The sequence below is a fragment of the Lactuca sativa genome, chromosome 5 (assembly GCF_002870075.4).
Source record: "Lactuca sativa cultivar Salinas chromosome 5, Lsat_Salinas_v11, whole genome shotgun sequence".
Lineage (NCBI taxonomy): Eukaryota > Viridiplantae > Streptophyta > Magnoliopsida > Asterales > Asteraceae > Lactuca > Lactuca sativa.
This window is the reverse complement of record NC_056627.2, coordinates 113346572-113372351: the sequence shown is the minus strand read 5'-3', so window position 1 is coordinate 113372351 and position 25780 is coordinate 113346572. Positions and strand designations below refer to the sequence as shown.

At 36.5% G+C, this 25780-nt stretch overlaps 2 protein-coding genes across 2 annotated transcripts; one reads left to right on the top strand and one right to left on the bottom strand.

The window, feature by feature from the left end:
• Positions 1 to 400: 400 nt before the first annotated feature.
• On the top strand, positions 401 to 4888 carry LOC111911663 (branched-chain amino acid aminotransferase 2, chloroplastic). Its single transcript, XM_023907414.3, has 10 exons — positions 401 to 602; positions 780 to 865; positions 1618 to 1792; positions 1878 to 2054; positions 2137 to 2268; positions 2542 to 2640; positions 3024 to 3140; positions 3607 to 3702; positions 4376 to 4488; positions 4573 to 4888. The coding sequence occupies exons 1-10, from the start codon at positions 474 to 476 to the stop codon at positions 4688 to 4690; spliced, it is 1242 nt and encodes a 413-aa protein (XP_023763182.1). The 5' UTR covers positions 401 to 473; the 3' UTR covers positions 4691 to 4888.
• A 2591-nt stretch (positions 4889 to 7479) lies between these two features.
• On the bottom strand, positions 7480 to 20188 carry LOC111911662 (protein TIC236, chloroplastic). The gene is made up of 24 exons (XM_023907412.3): positions 20014 to 20188; positions 18432 to 19912; positions 17636 to 17867; positions 17354 to 17558; positions 17193 to 17252; positions 16758 to 16862; positions 16472 to 16675; positions 16164 to 16394; positions 15997 to 16080; positions 15580 to 15737; positions 14977 to 15481; positions 14231 to 14389; positions 13957 to 14016; positions 13429 to 13551; positions 13063 to 13332; positions 12772 to 12837; positions 12413 to 12544; positions 11376 to 12182; positions 10347 to 10627; positions 9978 to 10246; positions 9223 to 9476; positions 8302 to 8493; positions 7938 to 8210; positions 7480 to 7848 (listed from the first exon to the last, which is right to left on the bottom strand). The coding sequence occupies exons 2-24, from the start codon at positions 19729 to 19731 to the stop codon at positions 7702 to 7704; spliced, it is 6117 nt and encodes a 2038-aa protein (XP_023763180.1). The 5' UTR covers positions 19732 to 19912; positions 20014 to 20188; the 3' UTR covers positions 7480 to 7701.
• Between the last annotated feature and the right edge of the window lie 5592 nt (positions 20189 to 25780).

Below are 25780 nucleotides of genomic sequence, written 5' to 3'. Positions count from 1 at the left end.
CGGCGAGCAGCAGCAGCGAGCGGCGACTGGCAACGGGATTTCTTCCGGTCTTCAACAGCTTCGACGCCAAGAGAGAACGAAGGAGTTGCGGCTATGCTTTTGTTTGTGTCTTTTTTTTTGTTATTAGGTTTAGAAGTGGTGAGAAGAGGCAAGTCCAATGCTCTGTGGGGAAGAGGACGGGAAGAGGTTTTTGAGCCCGAAACTTTCTAAAAATCAAACTGCTGCGAATTTAAAAGTGTTGCGTGTATGCTACGTCGCGCAACACTAAGAGGTTAGAAGAGGATTTTTTAAAAAAACAAACACAACCTATGTGTTAGCGTGTGAGGCTGCTAGCGAGCGCCTCTTCTGCTGACCAAAAAAATAAAATATTCATTTTTTCAGTCTTTTTTTAGTGTTGGATTAATTTTGTAATAGGGCAGATTAGTACTCTTGACGGTCAAAGACTCGCAGTAGTCACCGAGAGAGAGAGAGAGATGGAGAGCGCCGCCTGCTTCTCAAACGCCACCACCGGTCGCCTTCCTCACCGAAACGCCGCCGATGGCACCCTTCTATCCCCATTTCGGAATCCTACTCATCTCTTTTTGTCACGTACTCTCAAAAAGGTAATTTTGTAATGTCTTGTCATGTTTGAGTTTTTGTTTGCAAACTTCTATAATGACAATCCTAGTAATCTATCAAATGCACAGCTGATGATGTTACTTATGATAATGTCATTCTTTTGGGTTTTACTATTATAGATCCTAATGAACTTTATTTTTTCTTGACTATGACGGACGCAGCTTCCAGTTCAGGTGCGCTTTCCTTGTCTAAGAACTGCTTTCGGCAGTCTGAATGCATCTGCTTCTGGAATTGGCACGACAATCAGGTAGCTGCTCCCTGTTATTATTATTTTTTTTTGTCAATTCAGGCCGTTTTATTTCTTATACGTAATTACGCAATGTTGATTGAACATATAAAGGACATTAGGTTATAAAAGGTTACATTCGCTAAGGACACAAAGCTATCAAAGCCCTCCCCAGCTGTCGACAGCAGATGATTTGATTCTGTAGTTACTTGAAGTGAACTGTTTAATAAAACTGTGAATTTACCCTACTTTTCTTATATCTATGTACAAAGGTTTGTTGTCTGAAAAGTTGTTAGAACACACGGATCAGCTGCTATGTATGAAGCCTACTAAATTGTTCATATGATTATGATGAAAAAGATCATTTTCTGTGATTGCACCCATCTGTATTGCCATGATAAATAAATACAGAGGGAAAAATGGTGTAGCATTTAGATTATCCAAACCCTTTAAGCAAATGAAATTATTGATAGTATATGTAGGTAGGAGATATTTCATATCACCTACTAAATATTGTGAACCTATTGAAGTTTAAAGTAGTAGCTACCTCATGAGACACATTATACCAAAATAAATAGTTACTACATTCATTAATACCTTTCATAAGAAGTGCTGGGTGGTTATAACTTATTAGTTATTAACAATACTAGATTATAGTAGAGTCTCATGTCTTCATTTTTTTTTCCTTACTTTTGTATCTCTTTAATTTAAGCATGCTAAGTAAGAGTAGGAGTAGTTGTTTAAATGTTATTAACTGGTGTTGTTTAATTCAGCACTGAAAAAGAATCGGTTGACCTTGATTGGGATTCACTTGGATTTGGACTGGTGCATACTGATTATATGTACACCATGAAATGCTCGCGAGGTGAGAGTTTCTGTGAAGGGGAATTAGTGCCCTTTGGGAACATTGAGATAAGCCCATCAGCTGGAGTTCTTAACTATGGACAGGTGTCATTTCTTGGTTATGAATCTGATCTGCTTTATTTATTGGAAACAATTATAATTTATATTAAAACACCCAAGTTTCCCTCAGGGGTTATTTGAAGGTCTGAAAGCATATCGGAAGGCAGATGGTAATATTTTACTGTTTCGCCCTCAAGAAAATGGGACAAGGATGATGATGGGGGCGGAGCGAATGTGCATGCCTTCTCCTTCTGTTGCTCAGTTTGTTGAAGCCGTTAAGGCCACAGTTTTGGCAAATGAAAGATGGGTTTGTATTGGACCTAAATATATTTTTTACTTTTTTTTTTTTTTTTATGACTTTGAATGACAAATGTTTTTTTTTTTGTTAGATACCACCTCCTGGTAAAGGCTCGCTATACATAAGGCCATTGCTTATGGGAAGTGGAAGTGTACTTGGTCTTGCACCAGCTCCTGAGTATACTTTTCTGATTTATGTTTCTCCTGTTGGTAACTATTTCAAGGTTTACACTTTACCCTTATTCCTCCTATCTCTAGAATACACACATCGCATTCAGATTTGAGATTTATCAATGATGAGTGAGAATGCATATATATATTATGCATTCTTTGATCAAATACAAGATTCATCTCATTTGTTGAAACTTGAAAGCTCTTCAATCATGATTTCAAATTTGCAGTCTCTCTTCCTACTTCCTAGTATTATATAAGAGTTGCTTTGCTTTCATGTTATTGATATTTTGTATTATTACTATTATTATTATATCCGATTGCAGGAAGGTTTGTCACCAATAAACTTGATTGTTGAGACCGAAATGCATCGAGCAACACCTGGGGGTACTGGAGGTGTAAAGACTATAGGAAACTATGCTGCGGTAACCTTAACCTTAGCTCTGCATCTTTATTTGATTTTACACTATATAGTAGGCAATAGCAAAATACATTCTAGCAACTTATATATATATATATATATATATATATATATATATATATATATATATATATATATATATAACTGGAATGAAATGAAGACTCAAAATACCTGATATAATTAATCAAGGAACTTAACATATGCTACAATTTACAAAAAGGAAGTGATATGATATGCTTCGGTCTTTATTTCCAGATTTAAACCAAATGCTTAAACTTATCCTATAGTTTTTATAAAACAAATGGTTGTTTTTTTGGTGCGGCTTCAGTTATTTTGCACACCCCTTCCCTTAACTAATTTTTAATGTTTTACTAATATGTTTTGTAGGTTCTTAAGGCTCAAAGTGCTGCAAAAGCGAAAGGATATTCTGATGTTTTGTATCTTGATAGTGTGCACAAGAAGTATTTGGAAGAGGTTTCCTCTTGTAATGTGTTCGTTGTAAAGGTATATCAACATCATCTATGTCACCTACGTTTTATTTTCTTCCTAGTTCTGTTTGTTATCTCGTTAATATTTTAATTGATTTTTTTCCTTCTGGTTTAAGCTTTTAGTTTGCATAATGTTATTTTTTGGTAATAGTTTGTTGCATGATAAATAACTTCTAGGTCAAGTTAACCGTCTTCCTCTTTAGTAAATCATTACAAAATTTCCTGAAGATTCATGTATTTGTTTTTATTTAGGGGCATTTTAGATACTAACTAATATTCAAATACCTCAATTAAGTTATATATCTCTCTAAACAAAAGGATATGGGCATTTATTTAAGTTTTATATGAAGGGCAGGGATTATTTTTTTTTTTTAGTCTTAAACAAGAATAGTTGGTAATAGGTTAGTAAAAAAAAAGGGTATTTCATTTTTGAGTAAAAGTAGATGTGATTGATATTGTGTTTACATAACATAACATAACAGGGCAACATTATATCTACTCCTGCCATAAAAGGAACCATCCTTCCTGGTATTACACGAAAGAGCATAATCGATGTGGCTCTTACCCAAGGATTCCAGGTACACTCTCTCACTACTCTACTCTACTGTTCTTTTCATATTCTATGGCAAAATCCTTTCATTTAAGCTACTCATACCTTCTACATACCATTTTTACATTAACTACTTTATAATTTATATTACATATTATTCATTCATATCTTAACGTTAATATAATAATTTGTTAGTTTACTATACTAATAAAACATATTATTTAATAATAAAAACAATTCATCTAATAAAAGTATAAAAGAAACCTTTAAACACCGTAGACATTAAAATTTATAAATTTGAGTTATCAAAGTATTTCTGTTAAACTGTTAATATGTTTATTATAAAAACTTTGTTATTTTAATTTTATCATAAACCAAGCATTCTATTTTAGTATTAATATTTTGTAATTGTATAATGTATGGAAGCCAAATAACATAACATTGATGATGTGGCATTGCAAGTAGAAGACTGGGTATGTAGAAATGGTGATATAGACTTCCATATATGTCAGTCACCTTGCAAGTGTTGATGGAGATATGAGTTGTGAAATCAAAATGATTGTTGTATTTTGTTCGGTGCTGTGGAATAAATAAAAAGAAACAAAATCAAATCAGATTGAGCCTACTGCCTAAATCATAGCTAGAATGATTTGTTTCTTTAACTAAATATCTTTTTTAACCCTGAATAAAATATTCTGCAGGTTGAGGAAAAAGCAGTGACTGTAGATGAGTTGCTTGATGCGGATGAGGTTTTTTGTACTGGAACTGCAGTCGTCGTATCCCCTGTTGGCAGCATAACTTATCTTGGCAAAAGGTGATCGGTCAACTCTTGGTCAAAATTGAAACCAGTTATTATTATTTCCATCACTAAATTTTGTAATTATTAATTGAATTGCAGTGTGTCGTATGGGAGCAGTGGTGTAGGACTTGTGTCACAACAACTCTACACCGCACTGACCCAGCTACAGATGGGTCTGACCGAGGACAAGATGGGTTGGGTGGTGGAACTCAAGTGACTCCTTTCATCTGTTTTTTTATTTTTTAGCTTTCTGTCATTATCTGTAGTAGTGAATGAAAGTAGATGATGCTCTTTGATGGATGTTGTACAATTTTAAGTGTTTATGTCTTGAAGAAGAAAGTAGGGAGATAAGGATGGTGATGATGATGATGATGATGATGATGATGGCAACAATGGAAACTCAAGTTTTGGCACATTTATATTCTTCATTGTTGTTTATTCTTTTTTCATGCAAAATGATAGTTAGGTTTTTCAAGTACAATTTTCGATAGTCTTTCTCATCATTGTTTCCTTTGTTAATGGTCTTTTTAGAAGGAATGAAATTTATAAAAGGAATTGGAATATATTAGGGTTTGGTGATCAATGGACAAAGAAATTGCAATAGTAGGTAGTTGTATTTATGAAATTTGTCCAAGGATCCTTTTTTGAATATGATAGAACTGGAATGTTAAGGATGCGTTTAGTTACGGAAAAACAATTTTCATTTTTCGTTTTTGGTTTTCCCTTTTCAATTTTCGTTTTCCGTTTTCATTTTTCATTGAAAAATTATGAAAACGCATTTAGTTAAACTTATTCATTTTTCATTTTCAGTTTTAGAAAATTAGAAAACGTGTTTAAATGTGTATTTTTCTATCGGTTTTCATTTTTAAAAAACAGTACAGTGGTAGGGTATGGGTGGGTGCGGTGACGGTAGCAGGTCGTCGGCGGTGGTGGTGATGACAGGCGATGGTGGTGGCGGCGGCAATTGTGTCAGTGGTGTTGGTGGCGGCAGCGGTGGTGGTGGTAGTGATGGTAGGTCGGTGATTGCCGTGGTGGTGTTGGGTGGGTGGGGGTGCGAGTGTGTGTGTGGGGGTAGGTGTAGGTTTGTGTGTGTGTGTGTCTGTGAGGGTGGGGGTGGAGGTAGGTGTGAGTTTGTGTGTGGGTGTGTGGGTGAGTATGTATGTGTGTGTGCGGGTGTGTATGGGTGGATATGTGTGTGTGTGTTTGTGGGTTGGTGTGTGTGTGCGGGTGGATGTGTGTGGGGGTGGGTATGTATGTGTGTGTGTGTGTGTTTGTGGGTGGATGGGTGTGGGTGGGTGGGTATGTATGTGTATGTGTGTGTGGGTGGGTGGGTGTGTGTGTGGGTATGTATGTGTGTGTGTGTTTGTGGGTAGGTGTGTGTGTGGGTGGTAGGTGTGTGTGTGTGTGTGCGGGTGGGTGTGTGTGTGAGGGGGTGGGTATGTATGTGTGTGTGTATGGGTGGGGGTGTTAAGGTGGAGGTAGGTAGAGGTGGATGGGGTGGAGTGGGTGTGTGTTTATAGAAAAATTTTGGAATTAGAAAAATGTGGAAAACAATGATTATCAGTTTTCCAAAAAATTTCAACTTCTTTGTAATTTTAGAAAACGGAAAATATTCATTTTCCGTGAAAAATTTAGAAAAATAAACGAACTAAACGCGTTTTCAAAATTCTCATTTTTCTTTGAAAATTTTTCCGGAAAATGGTCAATTTTTCCGCAACTAAACGCACCCTAAAGATTTGGAATCCGTCAAAAAAAAGTTGTGTTTTGTTTTGTTTATAAGAAATGAAATGAGCTTTAAAAGTAAATATTTAAGAAAATAGAAATTTCCAAAAAAGTCCCTATTCTTTGAGCCAATTTACAAAATAATTCTGAATTAACTTCTCTTTTTTTTATAAAAAGATCCTAAAACTGTAAAATGTTACATTCAATGAACGCTTTTTTTTGGGTTTAGCCGGCAAGAAATTAAATTGGGACTATTTTTTAAACAGATTAAAAATACGAAAAGTCTTTATTTTATTTTTATTTTAATTATTTTATTGAAACTCAAAAATATTATTTTTTAAATTTGTTATTATTAATATTATTAAATAACTACATAGAAAAACATTTATATGTACAAAATACATATAAATATAATAAATATATATGAACAACTTTTTTAATATATTTTTATACATTAAAAACTATTTTAATGTTCCTTTTTCATTTAAACTTTTTATACGTTGTTGAGAAAAGAACCAAATGATAAAACATATCAGTACAACGAACAGACCAGACCATATTTTAGTATGGTGGAGTAAATTAAGCTTAAATATGGTGGACTAGAAATGTATGGTCGACATACAACCATACTCAGCATGCCTAAGTATGGTGGACAGTCGACCATACTCAGACAATGCCATGTTTAAGTATGGTGGACAAACGGTAATACTCAGCATGCCTAACAGATACATTTGATATGAGGCATGATTGGTGTTGTATTAATCATATTAACCTATTTTGTTATCATATTAGTGGGATTTACGAACTTTGATATGATATTAGTCATATAAAATTTTTTGAATGCCAATAAATTAGCAATTAATGGTCCCCGATAAATATCCGCCTAGCCGATTAATCCCTTGACCCCAGTCCACCGACTAGTTAACGTCGAGCGTTTTTTACAACCTTGATATATATATATATATATATATATATATATATATATATATATATATATATATATATATATATATATATATATATATATATATATATATATATATATATATATATTGTATTTCATAAAATTTGGTTGGGTTAGGTTTTGCTAGGTTTCTTATATTTACAAAACCGAACCCAAACCGAATTTTTCGGTTTTAAGAAATCTAAACCCAAAACCGACGGTTTAGATTTGGTTTCGGTTTCGTCGGTTTTTCGATTTCCGGGTTCGGTTTTGCTCACCCCTATACAAATTGTGTTGTGTTTTTGCATGCATGCTTTGTTAAAAATGCGTTGCTATTTGGATTGTGATGGCATAATTTGATTTGCACTACATATATAGCAATAATAACAATAATGTCGTGTCATATTTACACATTTTTTACACTTGAGATCTCTCTTTTCAATCATGTACGTATTGGTGAGGGAGGGACGCAACAAAGCAAAGAATGAAAGCAAGGGGAAAAAAAATGAGCTATCCCTAACCTAAGGAGACTGCCAGCCTGGCCTGCAGTAGTGAATGCAGATTCAGTCTTGTGATGTAGTGGAGTATTCAAAAAGCATACGCTTGGATGGGGCGGACTGTAGAAGGACACGCAATCTGCTTGTAAGCTGGTAAATCAACGTCCATTGCATTGCCATCTCTGAATCCTTCATCTGTCTCACCACAGATGCCTGCCATTGCCAATGCAATACACACAATTTGAATTTGAATTTGATTTCATTTCACGGAATAGAAAATGAAAATTAAATGTGATGTGAACCTGAAGGCGTTTCCCCAACTGGACTTCCACCTCTGTACCAAAGGAGATATTGCTGGCTATTGATTTTAGGGGATCAACAGTTGGATCAACAGAAAGCAAGCTGGGGATTTGTGGTGCATACACAAGCCTCCATCTGGCATGTCCAAATTCCCCCTTCCCTTCTATTCTCGGCATTAGAGTCTCCAGTGTCGCCGTTGCAAGCTTTTTTAATGCAAGTTGACCGTCCCCTTCTAAGATGGACTCCGCCAGTTGACTTTCAAACACTCTGGCCGCCTACAAATACCAAATTCATATAAGTACAACTTAACTTTAATTGCTAATAAGAATATTTATTTATTTTACTTCTAGTTCTACTTCTACCTACCTCAGAGGGCGAGCGAACTTCTTGTTCCACTGATCGTGTGGATGTCACAACCAAATTGTCCTGCCATTTAGTTGCTCGGCTTTGAATCCTGAATTGCCATTCTGATCCCACCAAAGCCAAGTCCAACATCGGATCCAATCCATTATCAGCTTCAAATTTCGCTATATTCAGATGCTCCCGCTTAAGCCTCACCTATATACATACCAAGGATATATATATATATATATATATATATATATATATATATATATATATATATATATATATATATATATATATATATATATATATATATATATATATATATATATATATATATATATATATATATATATATATATAACAGATTATTATCAAGAAAGGGCCCATTAAATGCAAGAAACATAAACATACTTTCATTTAGTTTCTGGATTATATGTATAACATCCTACTTCCATTTCTCTCATTGGATTTGCTTCATTGCATTTTAGCATTGTGCTTTCAATTTATTCTTATTACGATACTCTATTCTTAAAACAGACTCCATTATTGCAGTGAAATTTGCCTAGTGTTTCGATGACATTGCTATAACTTGGTAGACTTTTCAAATAGCAAGGATTTACAATAAACAAATTATTCTTTCTACTTCTATTACAGCACAGCACTCAGCAGTGTACTATCATTAATAAAAAAAATTTCTCCTATTAAGGCATTGTCCTTTAAAAAACCACCAAATTAGGACATTATTATACTTTTGAGAAACCCACCCAATTAAATTATAGTAGTGAAAAGTGGGATGACTAGATTTTTCAAAGTAGAAAGTAGGATTATTTAATTAACAAATGCCTGGAAGTATGTTGCTATTTATTGCATTTAAGAAAAACACAGACACCCAACTGAAGAAATTAAGAAAGATGAGAGTGAGAGTGAGAGTCTGATAACCTGTGTTGCGACAAGATTGACATCGCCGTTCTCGAACATTAAGGTGCCTTTGGGTTTTAGTAAGTTGGGGTGAGCGACACCATTCAATTCAAGCTCACCACTGACAGCAAAATTCAGAATTAAAGGATAAACTATCCTCAACTCTGGACCAAGAACCAGCTTCAAATCCGTCAGCCGAATATCAAACTTTGGTTTACTATTATTATTATTATTATTTAATTGCCCCATTCCCTTTCCAGCTTCACCCTCTTTACCTGTAATATCAACACCAAGTGTTCTGTTCAGTTCAGTGGGACAAAAACTTGCAATTCTTTCTTCTCCCCTTGACTTGAGTTCACATCAATCAATCAGAATCCCAAGGGTGGGGTTGCTTATATTATATATCACTCTTCTCTTCTGTTATGTTATGTTGGACTTAATGCACAAAGAATAAAGATCAACTTAACTTAATTAATTCTCCTGTAAGTCAATAATGAGAGAAAGAGAGTCTCTTTTGACTCACTGCACAAAGAAAAGAGGCTTTCCCCATTAACTCCTAACTAACTTTCTACAATTTCCATGGTTTACTCATATACCACTAGTCAAACACCACTGGCGCTATCTCTTTTTCTCCAGACAGCTTTAACTTAATGGGATAAAACAAAGAAACAAGGCCTTAGTGTATTTATTGTGTGTATTTTTTTTTTACTTCAAATAACAAGAAGAAAGCTGAACAAATACTGGAATATAAAGAAGGGTTTCAGACAGACACAGACCTGAAGGTTGCTGCTGAAACTGAAATGGGGTATCTGAAGTTGCGGGTTTCAAATTTAAGAAACGTGAGACATATTTTGAAGCAACCACTTGATTGTATCCACCATTTGGCATGCTTGAATTCTCCGATGCTTCTCGGTTTATAGCATTAGCAGCTCCTCCACCCTTTTCATGAGGTAGATAAGCTTCTCCATGGCTCAATTTGATGTTCCCAGAAATGTTGGGTTGCAATATAGACCCCATTATCTGTAGCTGAGTATCCACCTGACCACTGTGAATGAGATAGATAGATAGACACTTAGTAAATGACCATTTTACCCTTGTGAGTGGGTGCGTGACTTAGATGAATTATGAAAACAAAACACACACACCTTAAGATATTCTTTGCTCGTACTTCTAAGACTTCACATTTCAAGTCGATTTTATCAGAAAGTGATGCTTCGGTTGTCCTGAGGGGTAGGTTGCCTTTCACCGAGAGCTTCCCTTTTCTGCTTACTCTGCTTTCCAAAGATCTGATGCATAACCTATTAGAATCCATGATAATTATGCCCCCAAAGTTTGTAAGTGGTTTCCGAAGTATGGGTGAAGATATCGTTGCCCTGTGAAAGGATGCTGATCCATCCACCATTGGTTGTTCAACCGTACCTCTCACCTATTTATCCACACAAACACATAGAATTAGTCACTTAACTAATTTGAATTTCTCAAGTGATTAAACCATAATAATTTTTTAACCATTTTTTTTCTGGTTGGTTTTGAAAAAGAGCAAAATACTGAAAGGAGGCCTTCACCATTTGATCGATTTGGCTGTCTGTTATAACAATAGTTGAATGGCTAAATCGTTACCTTGCGCTTTTCTGTATTTTGCTCTTTTGCAACACCGGGAAAAGCATAAAAATGGTTTTTTAAATGTTCAAAAGACATATATATATATAATCATCAGCTGCCAAACTATGTCAGGGATGCTTACATTTCAACAAAGAATGTTTTCATATTTTCAGACACAAGATTTTTTCAGAAGGGGTAAGTGTGCATTTATGCAGCAAAGTGGGTTTTTAGACAAAATATACAATCTAGGACCAAAATAGGATTATGTTGTAACCAGGACCGAAATATGCAACCATGTTTCATTCCATAAATGTTTGTTTATGAGTTTTTTTTACCAATTTATGCAACGATGTTTCACTTTTTACCAAACTTAAGCAAACAATAGTTCACTTTTTTTTTACAGTAAGCAACCATGTTGTAAGCGGTTAAACATGTTACCAGGAAAATGAATATTGTATTTTTTGGTCCTAAAATGAATTATGGTTTCATATTCTGTATATTATTTACACTAGATGAATTGTGAAAATGGGTAGAGCAACAGTATGCATATAGAAGTGAAAGAGATGAGAAACCTGAAGCATAACTTCGGCACTTCCATTGAGCCAATTAGCATAAGGAGACAATGCAGTTAGCAACATCATGCCACCATCTTTGACATCAGCATCAACCCTAACTTCACCAGCATCCAGCACGTTCCAATTCAAACCTTTAAGACTCTCGGCCAACTGAGTATCCCAACCCTCTTCATTCCAAGATGCTTTCTTATCATCATTTTTCCCTTTGGCGCCCCAAGCAGAAGCAGAAGAAGACCAGGTCCCTTCATTTTTATCCTTTTCAAGAGAATGAGTGTCTTCATCATTTTGAACGAAACTGACGGGGACACTCCCTTGAATATGCACATGACCATTTTGTATAATGGGTTCAAACTTAGCATTGAACAAAAAGCGACTAGTTGAAGTCAAAGAGGCGACAACTTCAGCCCTCCCAAGATCAATGCCACCAATGGCACCATCGAGGAGTCTTACTTGTACATCGCATTCGGGTTTTGCAAGACTTCCTCTTAGATCACCTTCCATGTGAAGGATTCCTTTTATGGGTGCTAAAAGTTGGCGCAATGAATGGACAGCTTCATTGGCGGAAGATTCTAGAACCTGTACGAGTGTGGGGACAAGACTAACAGGGAAATTTAGGACGGCGAAATGCAGATTGGTTTTTGGGCCCAATAAAGTTCCGTCTGCATGGATTGTGGCCTTGTCTCTTTGAATCAACATCTTCTCCAGCCGCAAACCGTCATCGTTGCTGTATGCCCCCGCTGCTTGGACACGCTGAGTTTTGTAGCTTCCCCATTCCCATTCCTCTCCTTGAAAATCAAAATCTGCCTGAAAAAAGATGATACATAAATATAATAAGCACCAACATAATTAAACAGGTAATCACCATTATTATATACCTAAAATCATATACCCCTAGACTACACAAACTAAAACTTGGTAATCAGTAACTATATATTTACACATATTATGTAAAATTTGCCCTCGTTTATTTTTCCACAAGTAAATATTTATTAAAAAACATTTAGTTAGATGGAATGGAAGGTAAATAAATATACCATTGTGTCACCATTGCCTCCGCCACTTGCATCTAGAGATCCACGCCAACGGCCTTTAAGCTCGGCCAGACCTGGAAGGTTTAGTTCTTCCAGAATAACTTCATCTGATGGGGTAGCGTGCCCACGAATTTCCTGTAAAACTCCATTAAATACATACAGCATTCGAAGCATAAATGTTGATGATAAAAAAGAAACATCACGTATTAAAATTTAAAAGTACAAGTATGTTGTGTTGTGTTGTGTTCATCAACTAATCAAGATCCGGAGACGACAGAGGAGTGAGTGAGTGAACGGTGACATATGGTAATAGGAATTTTTGGAAGTAAATTACTCAATCTGGTTGCAAATGAAATGATTACCTCAAGAAGCTTCTGGAGACTTTCAGCATCAACCCCCACCGACTGTATACTTCGCATAAAAAGATCCTGCAATGCAAATTGGTTGATAGTAATGGAATAGAAAATCCCTATTTACAACATCTAGATCGATTCAATCCTCCTCTTCTCTTCTCTTATGGTATAGGAACAGGATTAGGATTCATTCATGTGTTTTGCATAGACATTTGATTTAGACGATACCTTTTTGGGTTTGGATGGGACAGGGACACATGATAAATGATAATGATAGACTAAAAGTTAACCAAGGCCAACCTTTGATCTAAACTGAAGAGCTGGATCGGTACTTCGGGAAACAAGCCTAGCAAGTGGAAGCATCTCAGCAATTTCAGCACGTGGAACCTCAAGCCTCATTCTCCAGCGACCCATAGAAGATATCACACTTCCTAAATGGCCAGCCAATGCTCTTCTTAGTAAGTTCCCTTTTCCTGTTTCTTTTCCAGCTCGTGACCCGGGCAACACGTATTCCCCTTGAAGTTCATACTGGCTATTGCTTTGTTCCAAAACAGCCTTCTCAACAGTTATCTGAACAGTTTCAATAAAGTCCAAACTAACATTAAACTATGAAAAGGAACACATTATTATTTGAAACAAAAGATCTGGTTTAACTAAAGTACTAACAACATCCCCGCTCCATCTAGCAGCCAAGTCAAGAGCTTCGCCTAACACGCCGCTGAACTTTGGATGTAACAGAGATAAGATTCCATGGCCCCTTCTTTTCTGGAAATTAAGTTGCACTTCTGCCTGAAACAAAAGGAACAAACAAACCACTTAAAAGTTAAAACACAATTTACCAAGAAAACCCAACTCAGGTCACCTAATCTTAATGTGCCTCACAAGTCGCAATTACCTCCAACCATTCTCTACTAAGTGTTCACTGTTGACTAGACATACAATAAGGGAATGAAATTGACCACTAAAAACAACCAAAAAGAAAAAGGATAATTCCTCCGAAAGTAGCAACTAGTTTCTTATTTTGCTGATTTTCTCTCTATTAAGTCATTCTTTCTGCATTCAGTCAAAAAGAAACACTCATATACAGGTCACCGGATGATTAAGTCCTGTCCATATTAGGTCTCCCTTAAGTCAACAAGAAACATAGAAATGCTTACAGGTGCATTGGATCAAGGTAAAGAGAAATGAGCTTACCCTTTGTAATGTTCCTCTAAGTGATGCCAGCTCCAACTCATCAAGTGGTAAATGACGAACCTTGTTACACAAATGTTGGACAAGTTATACGATAAGCAAAATCCAGCAAAACCTTTTATCTCAAACTAGTAGAGGCAATCGTAAGGCATTATCTCTTTTATCTTAAGCGGTAATTCAAACAAATAAGTTACGAGATGGTGATAATTATTTACAGTTATTGGTGATTCAGATCAAATTATCAAATAGGTGCACAGAAGAGAAGAGCAGTAAGTACCTCTAGACTGGCCGAGTGAAAAGGCTGATAGCAAACATTGGCCCTTAACTGCCCCTTCTGAAGAGAAAATGACAACATGTTCCCAATTGCATTCTCCTCACCAATGGATCCAATCACTTCAACTGCAAGACTTTCATCTGGCCTGCCAGTTGCATCCAACTGCATTCATTTCAGAATTTAAAGCTTATTTATTTTATTATTCGCCCTAACCAAAGTTAATCATGTAGTTACAGTTACTACATCATTCAACCAAAATGCATGTGGGATGGGATGAATGATGTTTTGTTTGCATTTAAAGGGGTAAGCTATGTATGGATGCTTCCTTTTGACTTAATAGACAAGTTGGGAAAAATAAGCTTGTCCCTATTAATTCCAACTTAGGGAATGTTTCCTTTTTTCTTAAAGGGCTTAATGGGTTAAGCACTTAATATGGACAGCTATACACGGCTGTTTCTGTTTTACTTAACCCAAAAACATGGATCAGTGTATGAAGGCACTAACCATGTTCTTTTTCCCTCCCAAATTCTCTCACATTGAAATTGATGGATGAAGATTATGAAAAACTGTTTGTTGGAACTTGGAATGTACAAGTAAAAATGGTCATTCAGTCTCCTAACCTTCAGATGGTTTATTCAGTCTAAAAACAGACCTTATGGATACAGACAGACATCATTACCCATTCAGCCACTTTACCAATACAGCAGGACTTGATAGGGAAAAAAAGTAAAAGGTAGAGACAGACAGACCTTAATACACGCACGTGAGATGTTGAGCACTCCAGCTAACTGAGGTGCTAGCATCAACTGATTTAGTTTAAGACCCGTGATTGAAACATCACCAGCAAGAATCTTTGACACCTTGGTCTTCTCACCATTTGTATTTGTTTGTTGTTCATCTGAAATGCTAATAACAGGCTTAACAACTTTTCCTTGAAACTTGATTCTTCCGGTTGCTTTTAGATGAATCGGCCTTAGAGAATCAAATGCATATGAGGAAACCAAGTTAAAAAATTCAAAGCCCCTCATACGTAAATCCAACTCCACTCCTTCAATAATTACAGCAGGCGTGGCATCAAACTCTCTTATATTTTGCCAGTTTTCGTGAGGGTAAGATGTTTGAACTTTTGTAAACAACTCAAAAGCAATGGATGAAGAACTGATGGTGATGCTTTCATGCGATATAATGATGTCTCCTCGAGCATCTCCAAATGATCCTTCGGCTTTTGGTGCAGTCCACTTAATATCAAATCTCCTACAATATAAGAAAAAAAAACGATAATCGAATGAGATTGATGTTTGTTTCTTTAGTTACTTTCTGCTTAAAAAAATTAGATGTGGTTGAAGTCTTACGGTTTGAGCAATGAGCCAGAGAGTTTTGTTTCTCCATTCAAATCCCCTAACTTGAAGGGTACAAGATGATTATAACCAGGAACATACTGATCCATGATTTTATCAAAGCATAGATTCCCAGAAAAGTTCACATCCATTGCTGTGTCATCTTCCTCGCCCTGTAAAAAAAAATAGAAAATCCAAGATCGGATCATGGAGCCAATATAGAATTTCATTTTCCACCAGTATCAATGAATAAGACCTTAAAACAGAGAAGTTGACGATAAAAGTAATGATCTGAAGCCATAAACGATGACAAAACTGAAGACAACAGAAGGGAACAGCCACAGGTACTTACATTAAGTGTACACAAACAATATGAAATGCATTACATGCTAAGATAGAGAAGATGATGCATTATCAACAAGCGATAAGTACCTCTGGACAAATCCATGCATTTCCTGCCCCACGAATCTCACCACCATCTACAAGATTTGCTCTAATTCCATATAAATCTGCAACCTGCAAAATGTTTGTTCTATGTTGTATGAAACATGATTTTTAATTCTCAATGATTTAACAAGAAAAAAGTATGAGCAACTTACACAATTATCAGTATTGAAAGTAAAATTGGCTGATACATAAGAGAATGGAACCCTGTCAAATGCTGCCACTGCACCAGCCTCTTTATTCTTCATGATTGCCTCATAGGCAGGTGATGTAGGAACATCAGCAACCGAACTAGATAACTTTCTTGAAACCAGCCCACTTCCCACAAATACTGGAGCATCCAAAGGGCCTTGACAGTTGAAAACAGCTGTCACTGATCCTGCCAACTGCAACCACAGAGATAGGACGCATTTGGAAATCTGTAGAATAATAAGATTAGCTTACTCAAAAGGAACATACATACCGGAAACAATAGAGGTTTCATTTTAAAACTTTTCATCAGGGCATTTACTTCCACAGAAGGAACCTGACACATAAGGTGAAATTCTCCTTCCTCTGGTTCAATTCCGAAATCTCCAGAAGCTTCTAGAGGAACCTTGCCAAACCAACCACTCGCATTGTGTAAAAATATTCGTTGAGCCCGAAAACACAAGCTTGCAGATATATCCTACAAAAGGGGAGGGGAATGCTTATCAAACAAAGGTAATTATGATGAAATTGTAGTTATAAATTGTAAAAATGGGACATACAGAAAATGAAGATGGTGCATCGGATATTTGAAAAGCCAACCCTGTCACATCAAGCTGCCCATGAAGATTCGGGAAACTTTCTCCTTGTGACATGCAAATGTGAACCTGCATACAAATAAACCCCTTATCATCCCACCAATATACAAATAAACCCACACAATACAAGAAACAGTACCTATGTTTGCTCCCTTGTTCAATCTCAAAAAAAAAAAAAAAAAAAAAAAAAAAAAAAAAAAGTAAGAGGAATATCTAAAAGGACTACATAATGTACTTTCATCCAAATAGAAAGCAATTTGCTATAATAATTAAAGTAGATTTATCAAAGTATTAAGAAAAAAAATTGAAAGTACAATGATGTAACAGAAAGTATAAATGGAAGTATGTTGCTATTTCTAAAACTAGAGAATACAAGAAACAGTGTCAAGAGGGAATCACCTCACCACTAGCTCTTCCTTCATACCATGCAATAGGAATTTCTAAAATCCTTTCGAATAGCTGCAGTGCAGAAAAAAACGAAAGAAACAGATTTAGCACAAGTTTTTAGCCAAAAAAAAAAAATGGAAATATATTTTCTATGAAGCAAAGCAATACCTTACCGGAACAAAAAGACTGACGACTTTGAGATTGGCATGCCATTTTTGCTCGACTGTATCAACAAAAACATCTGTAGACAGCCAGCCACCATCTTCTGATGTTACATCCGGCTCCGATTGCCACATCTTACAGTTACCACTCAGTTGCACATGGATACGACTGTAATTATTTTGGAACTTCACATGTCCACAAGCATTCTCCATTTCTCTGTAAAATACCCAACCCAACCCACATAAGCTTAAGACTTACGACTAACAGAAGGGCATTCACATCTTGAGATTTACCTGGGCTCATTGTCACCATATGCAAGCAACAGTAATGTTCCACCTTTAAAATGGACAGAATCCAGAATAACAGGAAGCATCTTCTCAGTTCCTGCTGCTTTTTCGCCATTAGCCCCCCCTTCCATAAGTTCAACAACAATACCTTCAACTTTTGGGACAACCTCTGACTTAATCTTTTCAATGGAACCAACAACCAGGTTTGACCACAGATCTCCCATGCCCCTCTTTTCATCTACATTCATCATGATTATATTATTATATAACAAAACATTCTGTTTTACCAACATCACAAGAGGAAGATACTTCACTTGATTAGCTTCAAAACAATTTTGGCCCTGTTACTTAATACTTTTTTCCCACTATCTGATAACTTGGGGAATGGAAGAAAAAAATGAAAGAGAGAAAACTTGTAAAAAGTTAGGACTTCTCCTTTCCCTGACTTTCTCTATTAACTTGTTCTTTCTGCATTAAGTCATATAGAAACACCCATATATAGCTTACCCGATTAAGTCCATTAACTCAAAAATAAATAATAATAATTTAGCAGTTATCATTCAGCAAATATATTACGTGTGATTTCTTTTCATTGACATAATACGAACAGGAATTAATATCGTAAGCTATATATGTTTTCACTTGATGCAAAAACCATGATATGGCATAATAGAGAAATTCATGGAAGTGAGGCTTTTACAAACTCAGCATCATTTATGTTTTCCTTTCATTTCCTCGAGTTGGGCATCATTTTGTCAGACAGCAGTCTATCGAAATAATAAAAGAGGGGTTGAGCAGTTACCTTTCAGTAGAGATTTGGTTCCGAAATGTTCTGCAGGCTTGTCAGACGAATCAAGAGCATCTAGTTTAATATTGGGATTCTCATCCTTTTTGTGAACTAGGCTAGGAATAGGATCCAGGAAGTATGCATGTGCTGCAGATGCACTGTGCTCCAAAATTCTTTTTTTGGCTGCTATACCAGCAACAAGCATATCTCCCCCATTAGCCTTCCTTCTCTTAAGCTTACGCCTTAAAGATCCAGGTATAATTCGCGACCAGAATTTCACCCCTGCAATAGGTATATTTACACCAAAAGATTTTTCCAAATCGGCATGTTTCATATCATACTCTACACCCGCATCCATGCAGTGATGATCCTGCCAACGAAGTTTCTCATCCACAGAAAAAACTAATGAATTTACAGTATTCTTCTTCAAAACATCAACACCTTCTAACACATTAGATCCTCTATTGGAAACAATATACCCCATTTGAGCAGCCTCTCGAGCTGCATCATCTCTTTCTTCATCCATCCGGGCTGCAGTTTGCTCTCGAGCAATTCTTCTGATTTTTGTACGATTATCAATACCTTCTTCAGTTGACAAATGCTTCTGAAGAACGCCATCTGTAAAGGGTATCCCTAACCACGAATAGTTTCTCTTTTGAGCAACCAACAATGTGGGATTAGACACAACTGCATCAATTACAATCTTTCCAGTTCTCAAACTTGAAAAGGGGTGAAAACGTAATTTTAGAGTCGGGACCTCACCACAAGAGAACTCTTCCTTGTGAGGCCCAATCGAGCATGACTCCAATGTAATGCTCAAAGGAGAAACACTTCGAACTTTACCGAAATGAAGGTCACGTTGGATATAATCGCTTAATGCTGTGCAAACTGAAGGCAAAAGCTTTGATTCTATTAATGTCTTGGCTTTAAGTTGACTGTACCATAACAACAAGCACACCCCAGATATCACAGCACAGAAAACAGAACACCGGAATAGAAGCAAACCTTCCTCCCAGACTGTGGATAATGACCTAACTATAGCTTTGCTTCTAGTGAAAGGCTCTTTCACGGATTTCACCACAAACCCACTTCTTAATCCTATATTCTTCCATAAAATCTCAACATTTTCCCCGCATGATTGTGAAAACCTAATCCCGTGAGATATCCAGTCGTTTTTCTTGGCACGTGGAATGATATCGTACCGAGATTTTCTGGGAAATTTGTTTCCGTGATAACCCAAACTGTTCAAGTTTCTTGGCTTTAAGGAGGATTGGAAAGCTGCCCCAACAAATGGGTTTTGAAGTCTGCTACTCATTATCTTCACTAAAACCTCATGTCACGACTTGCAGCTCAAGTATTGGGGACTAAGGACTTACTCTTAGTCCCCCTAACAAAGACATGAAAGAGTAAGGTCGAACGCTGATCGATGTAGCTATTCCAAATTCGACTAACCAAATCTTCAAAACAATTGTAAATTTCTATCTATTTCATATTCACTAACACATACAACAGCAATCAATCCATGAATAAGAACCGGTTAATTACGAGAAATACCCAATTTCCCTTCAATACGGTGAATCAAATATAAACCACATACCTTTGCTGCTGGTCTTCTTGTATGGGAGCAGCAAACCGGATAGGGGAGGAGGAGCAGACCGGGGATGTGGGGACAGGGGGACGGAGGGAAATGATGAGTGCGGCAGCAGAAGCAGACGACGGAGGGAAGGGGAGAGGAGGATGCGAGAGACAAGCAAACGCTTGAGTAAGAGAGGGACCAGAGTCGGACCCTTTTTTGTAAGAGTAAATTACACTAGTGTCCCTATTGTTCGGGTTAATCTGTATGTTTAGTCCTGACTTATTTGTTAACTCAGGTATCTTTTTATTGCATTTTGGTCTTTGTATTACCTAAAAAAACTATTTTACCATTAATTTCTTTATTTATTTAAATAAGATGGTGTAGATAAGGTAAGATAATATGAGGTGGAAGTGGGGTTGACGATATGTTTATTTAAATAAATTAAAAAATCAAGAGTAAAATAGTCTTTTTATATAAGACACGGACCAAGCGCGCAACGAAAACAAACAGTAGAGACCTTCCGAGTTAAAAAAATAAGTTAAGGACCAAACGTGCAAACTACCCCAAATCATAGGGATCATTGGTGTATTACTTTTTTTTAATTAAAAAATAGATTTATTAGAGAAAAACCAATTTTCTATATGAAAATGAGTAAAATTAAACAAACGTTTAAAACATAAAAAAAATATTTCCATCTATCACTTAACCACTCAGTTAATTGTAGATAGTGTTTTAAAAATCGGTTTAAATCGGCCGGTCAAACCGGTTGGACCGTGAACCGGGGGAGGGAGCGTTCAATTATTACCGGTTTTACGTCGATTTCTGAATCGGATTGAACCGGCCGGTTTTTAGAAAAACTCATTTGAGCCGGTTAAAATAAACAATCAGTTAAATTGAATAAAATAACATGAAAAAAAAACCATTTACGTAATAAACTTTGGTGGTTTTTTTTTAAATCTATTTAGTTTTTTCTAATAAAAAACATATGATAAATGTTATAATGTTTTTTATGTGTTTGTATTCATCTAAAACTATATTTTGTTTCGGTATTATACTTTTTTTGACGTATATGGATTGATGTAAAACACTAAAACTTATGGTTTTACAACTTACTTTTATGTGTATTTTTAATGTTCGAACTTGTAAACATCAAATTCATATGTATCTATGTGTAGGAAAATAAGAAAAATATGAAAATATAGAAACCGATTGATCCAGCGGTTGAACCAGGAACTGGTCACCATATCGGTTCAACTAAAAAATCGGTTTCTAAAACATTGATTGTAGGATTGTTTTTCTATTTTATAAGATCATGATCGTAAGATTGATTGAATTGAATCTTATAATCAAAATCAATTTAGAACATAGAAAATATATTTTCATCTATCAGTTAACAATAAATAGTTTAAAACATAAAATCATGGTTATTAAGATTTAATCTAACGATTTTTGAGATCCTACAAGCAACAATCAATCCCAATCTCACTATGATTTATCTGAAACAAGATCTATTGAGCATCATAAGTTGCAAGAAGCCTCATAAAGTTTCATCGATTAATTTCGAATTAGACATATCACACTTTTGATATTTCATTTGTAATGTTAAGCTTTACACGATCATAATTATCTTGTTTTCTTTTGTAATTAAGATGTTTTTTCATAATTGTTACAGTTTACATCAAAAATAATTATGTTTTTGTAACATCCCGTTTCGGATCATCCGTGATTAGGGTTCGTGGACTGCAAACCGGGCATGAGTAAGTTTCGGGGTTGCGACGAGTTGCTAGGAGCGTAGGGCATCTCGTCACCTTTCCGTGGGTATGAGGTTCATTGGAATCGGAGTTATATCGAGGAAGCGATGGAAGTTTGAAGTTGTGGCAGGATGAGTCCCTTATTTGAGAAATGTGGCAGTTGAGTACGCTGGCGTACATGTGAGTACGCTTAGCGTACTTATGTGCGTGAAATTAAAGCGGAGTCACCCAGTACGCTAGGCGTACCAGAGGGTACGTTAGGCGTACTAGGTCCAGAAAGAAACCCTAATATTTTGGAGTGTCCCTATTTAAGGAACATTATGTCTTCATATCCAGCCACCATGTCCAGATTTCAATTCTCTCAAAACCCTAATTACCGTTCTTTGAGCTTGAGTGTCTATTGTGAGCTTATAAGTGTTATTGTGGGATTTTTGGAGTGAAGAAGGAGCATGTAAGAGAATAGAGTTGGAGTTTAGGCTTTAGATCTGAGCTTTTCTGTGGATGGAGCATTATTTGAAGGTATAAAGCTCAAATCTTTCCCATCCTTTTGATTTGTGCATTGATGCGACTTGGCTCCGAACCACTTGTCGTGAGTAGAATTTGCCAGTCCTTAAGCCTGAGAGGTCACACAAAGAAGAAACACGCCAGCCGCTCTCCTGGAGGAGGTCCCGGAAAGACGCTCCGACGGTCAAGTTAGTATGTAGAAGGTTGGAGTATGGAGGTATGAGACTGGAGAAGGAAAGGCTTACCTTTCCGGGGCCAAGGTGAGGCCCCTTTTATAGTGGAGATCTTCCTTGGTCTGTACTGGGGACCGGTACTGTACTCCCGACAGGATCCATCGTTCTTATTGGGGAGTCCTGCTCCACATTCGTGTTCAGCCTGGTGATTGGTCCAGTTAATTGTGCTATGTCTGGGTGTTTTGTCGCCTGGAGTCATCGTTGCCAGGCTGTAGCTAGAAGACAATATTTTGGCGAGGGCGAGCCATTTGTGCGGTCGCCTCAGGAGTCTGGGGTCGCCGAGTCAGCTTCCACCAGAGGCGCCTTGTCGAGGCTCACCTGTCTCAGGCCCGTTATAAGGGGCGCGTCATCAAGTCCCTTAGTTCAGTAGTCATAGTGTATGTTGTCTAGCTATGATGTTTTGGACTTAGTTGCTGGTACACGTGTCATTGTTCCACTCGGCTGTCGTTTCATTTCCGGCAATGTGACGTTTCTGTTGGATAAGGTGTCTAAGTCCATAACTATTTCTGGTAAATACTTGACCCGACCCGGCATGGTCCATTTGGGTTGCATGGCACCATGCAATTGGATAAACTAAATGAGAGAAATAACACATATGGTTTATTAATATATTATAAGATCTAATATATTAATAATATTATTTAATTAGTTTTGATCAATAATTAATTTAGAATTAATTAAGTGATCAAAAGAATAACTAATTAAATATATGGGTAGATTATGTAAATCTTCCATATCTTATATAGTGGGCTAAAAGGCTCCATGGATTATCAAGTTGGGTTCCACCCATAGGATGCTCCATGGAGTTAACCCATGGATTGAGAAATGAAGAGTCATGTTACATTAGGGTTTTACCTAATGCAACACACTATATAAGGACCATGTCTCTCCCCAAAACCGGCTACACAAGTGAAACAAGAGGGCTTGGCTGATTTTGAGTGTGTTAGAGTATTCTCTCAAGTTTATACTTTGCATTTGGTGTTGTGTGAAGCATTTGAGGCATCACACTTGAGGTGCTAGGCTCACAAGGTTTCAAGGAACACTATCAACAACAATGTATGTAGTTCTATCTATTATTCAAGTTAAAATTGTTCCCCGTGTATGCTAGATAGGATCATAGCCTTGGAAATCAACTTTGCATGATAATTAGACAAACATAGATCCAAGGTTATTAGGGTTGCATGTACACTTAAGAAGTGTTAGAATGCTCAAAACTCATCATTGGTATCAGAGCCTAGGCTTGTTTGTTTGTTATTTGTGCTAAATAGTTGAAAAAAGTCGATATTTTTGCAATCTGACTGATGAACTCGCCGAGTCCATGGGGGGACTCGTCGAGTTCATGTGAATCTTCAACCTACTCGCCGAGTAAGTTCATGCACTCGGCGAGTAGGAGCCTCAGAATGCATATTTTCGACTTTAGTTGCTGGAAATGGACTAGAAACATTACCCTAAACTGTTTTGGTACTTGAAAACCTGTTTTAGATGGTGTAATGTCTTTGCTAATCCATTTACAACAACAAGTTATCAAAATTACAAGTTTTTAAAATGTAATTTTTGATTCATGAAAGTGTTCATATTCATGTTATTGATCTTATGATGTTTAGATGATCATAGGAATTATTTGTAACCTATGTGGTAGATTAATTCATGATCTTTATGTGTTTTAATGGAGTCCATAACTTGTCCTCAAGTTATGGAAAACCAAAAGTCACTTTACTTTAAAACCATTAAAAAACACATGGGTTATAAAAATGAAGAGTCTTCATTTTAATACCCTAATAAACTCATAAGTTACAAGAAATGAAAAGTTTTGAAAGTTTACAAAACTTGCCCTCAAGTTTTGGAACAAGTAAAGTCTTGATTAAAACTTTAGTTCCAACCCTTAGAAATTTAAAAGTTAAAATTCAACCCTTAGACTTATAATATTATAAGTGAATAATAATATATATGTATAAGATCAAAAGTCGTCTTACCGCTGGTACGCCTCATTCACGAAGCCGGTCTATAAGGTGGGTATAAGGTTGTTGCCTATAAAATGGCAACTTAATAGGTGTCCACTCTCACCCACCGCTTGCTTGACTGGTGGAGGGTCGTTAGCCGAACGGGTAAGACAAGGACTTATAAATTCTCATTAAAAGTATGATGAATATTATAAAGTAACTAAATGTTTTATTAAATTCCCAATCTTAGTTACTTTAGGAAAAATGTGAATAAGGTGCTAATCCATGAAATTACACTTTACACTTTGTCTAAGTCGTTAGTGGAACATGTGTGGTTAACCGGCACACTAACTTGGACTTAACAAGGTAGGTAAAGGGTGACTTAATATTTATCATAGTATCGATGGAGCGTGTGTGGTTAACCGGCACATCGATTGAGGGGTAAACATTAAGGGTACCAAGTAATTTGCATGGTTACTTCACACCTCGTTTTGTGATCATCGGCATCCCAGTCACAAAACTTGGATGGCACACTCGAGATTGAAACATGTCTTTGAAAACTTCATTGAATCTCAAAAGAATCTAGGAGTTTCTAAAAACCAAATTAAATATTTTTTAATATTTCTTCTTTGGTGGAAATTAGTGAATCGTCATTCACCTACCTTTCAAATATGTTATTACTTAGATTACGGCATACCTCTTCTAAGTATAATATATTATGATTGGGTCCTAGCCTTAATACTACATTTGGGTATTTTATTAAGGACTATCTCTATATCTAAACTAAATCCCTTCTTTCTTCTCTTTTTAGATGTTTACAAGCACCGTTGCTTCTGGCTTTAATCCTAGTGGCTCCTTTTCTCTTATGAACTTGTGGGAAAGTCACTTTTGATGGATCCAACTTTAATGAATGGATCAGAAACATCAAAATGATCACTCGCTACGAGGACAAGGAATATGTCCTCGATAAGGAGCCTAAGGAGATTGATGAGACAGTTGTTACTCCTCAAGAGATTGCTGAGTTTAGGGCACATGAAAGGGATGTCACCAAGGTGGCATGCATCATGATGGCCACTATGACCGCGGATCTCCAAAAATCCTATGAAGATTTCTACCCCTATAAGATGCACCAAGACTTGATGGAAAGATACCATCAAAGTGCTCGTCAAGAGAGGTATGAAATCATCTCCTCCATGATAACAACTCGCATGAAGGATGATGAACCCATCACGGGCCACATGCAGAAAATGAAAAGATTTGTGGACCGTTTGCTGAAGCTTAATGTGAACTTCCCCGAGGAGCTTGCAATAGATATCGTTTTGCACTCCTTACCTTCATGTTATGATCAATTCCGCATGAC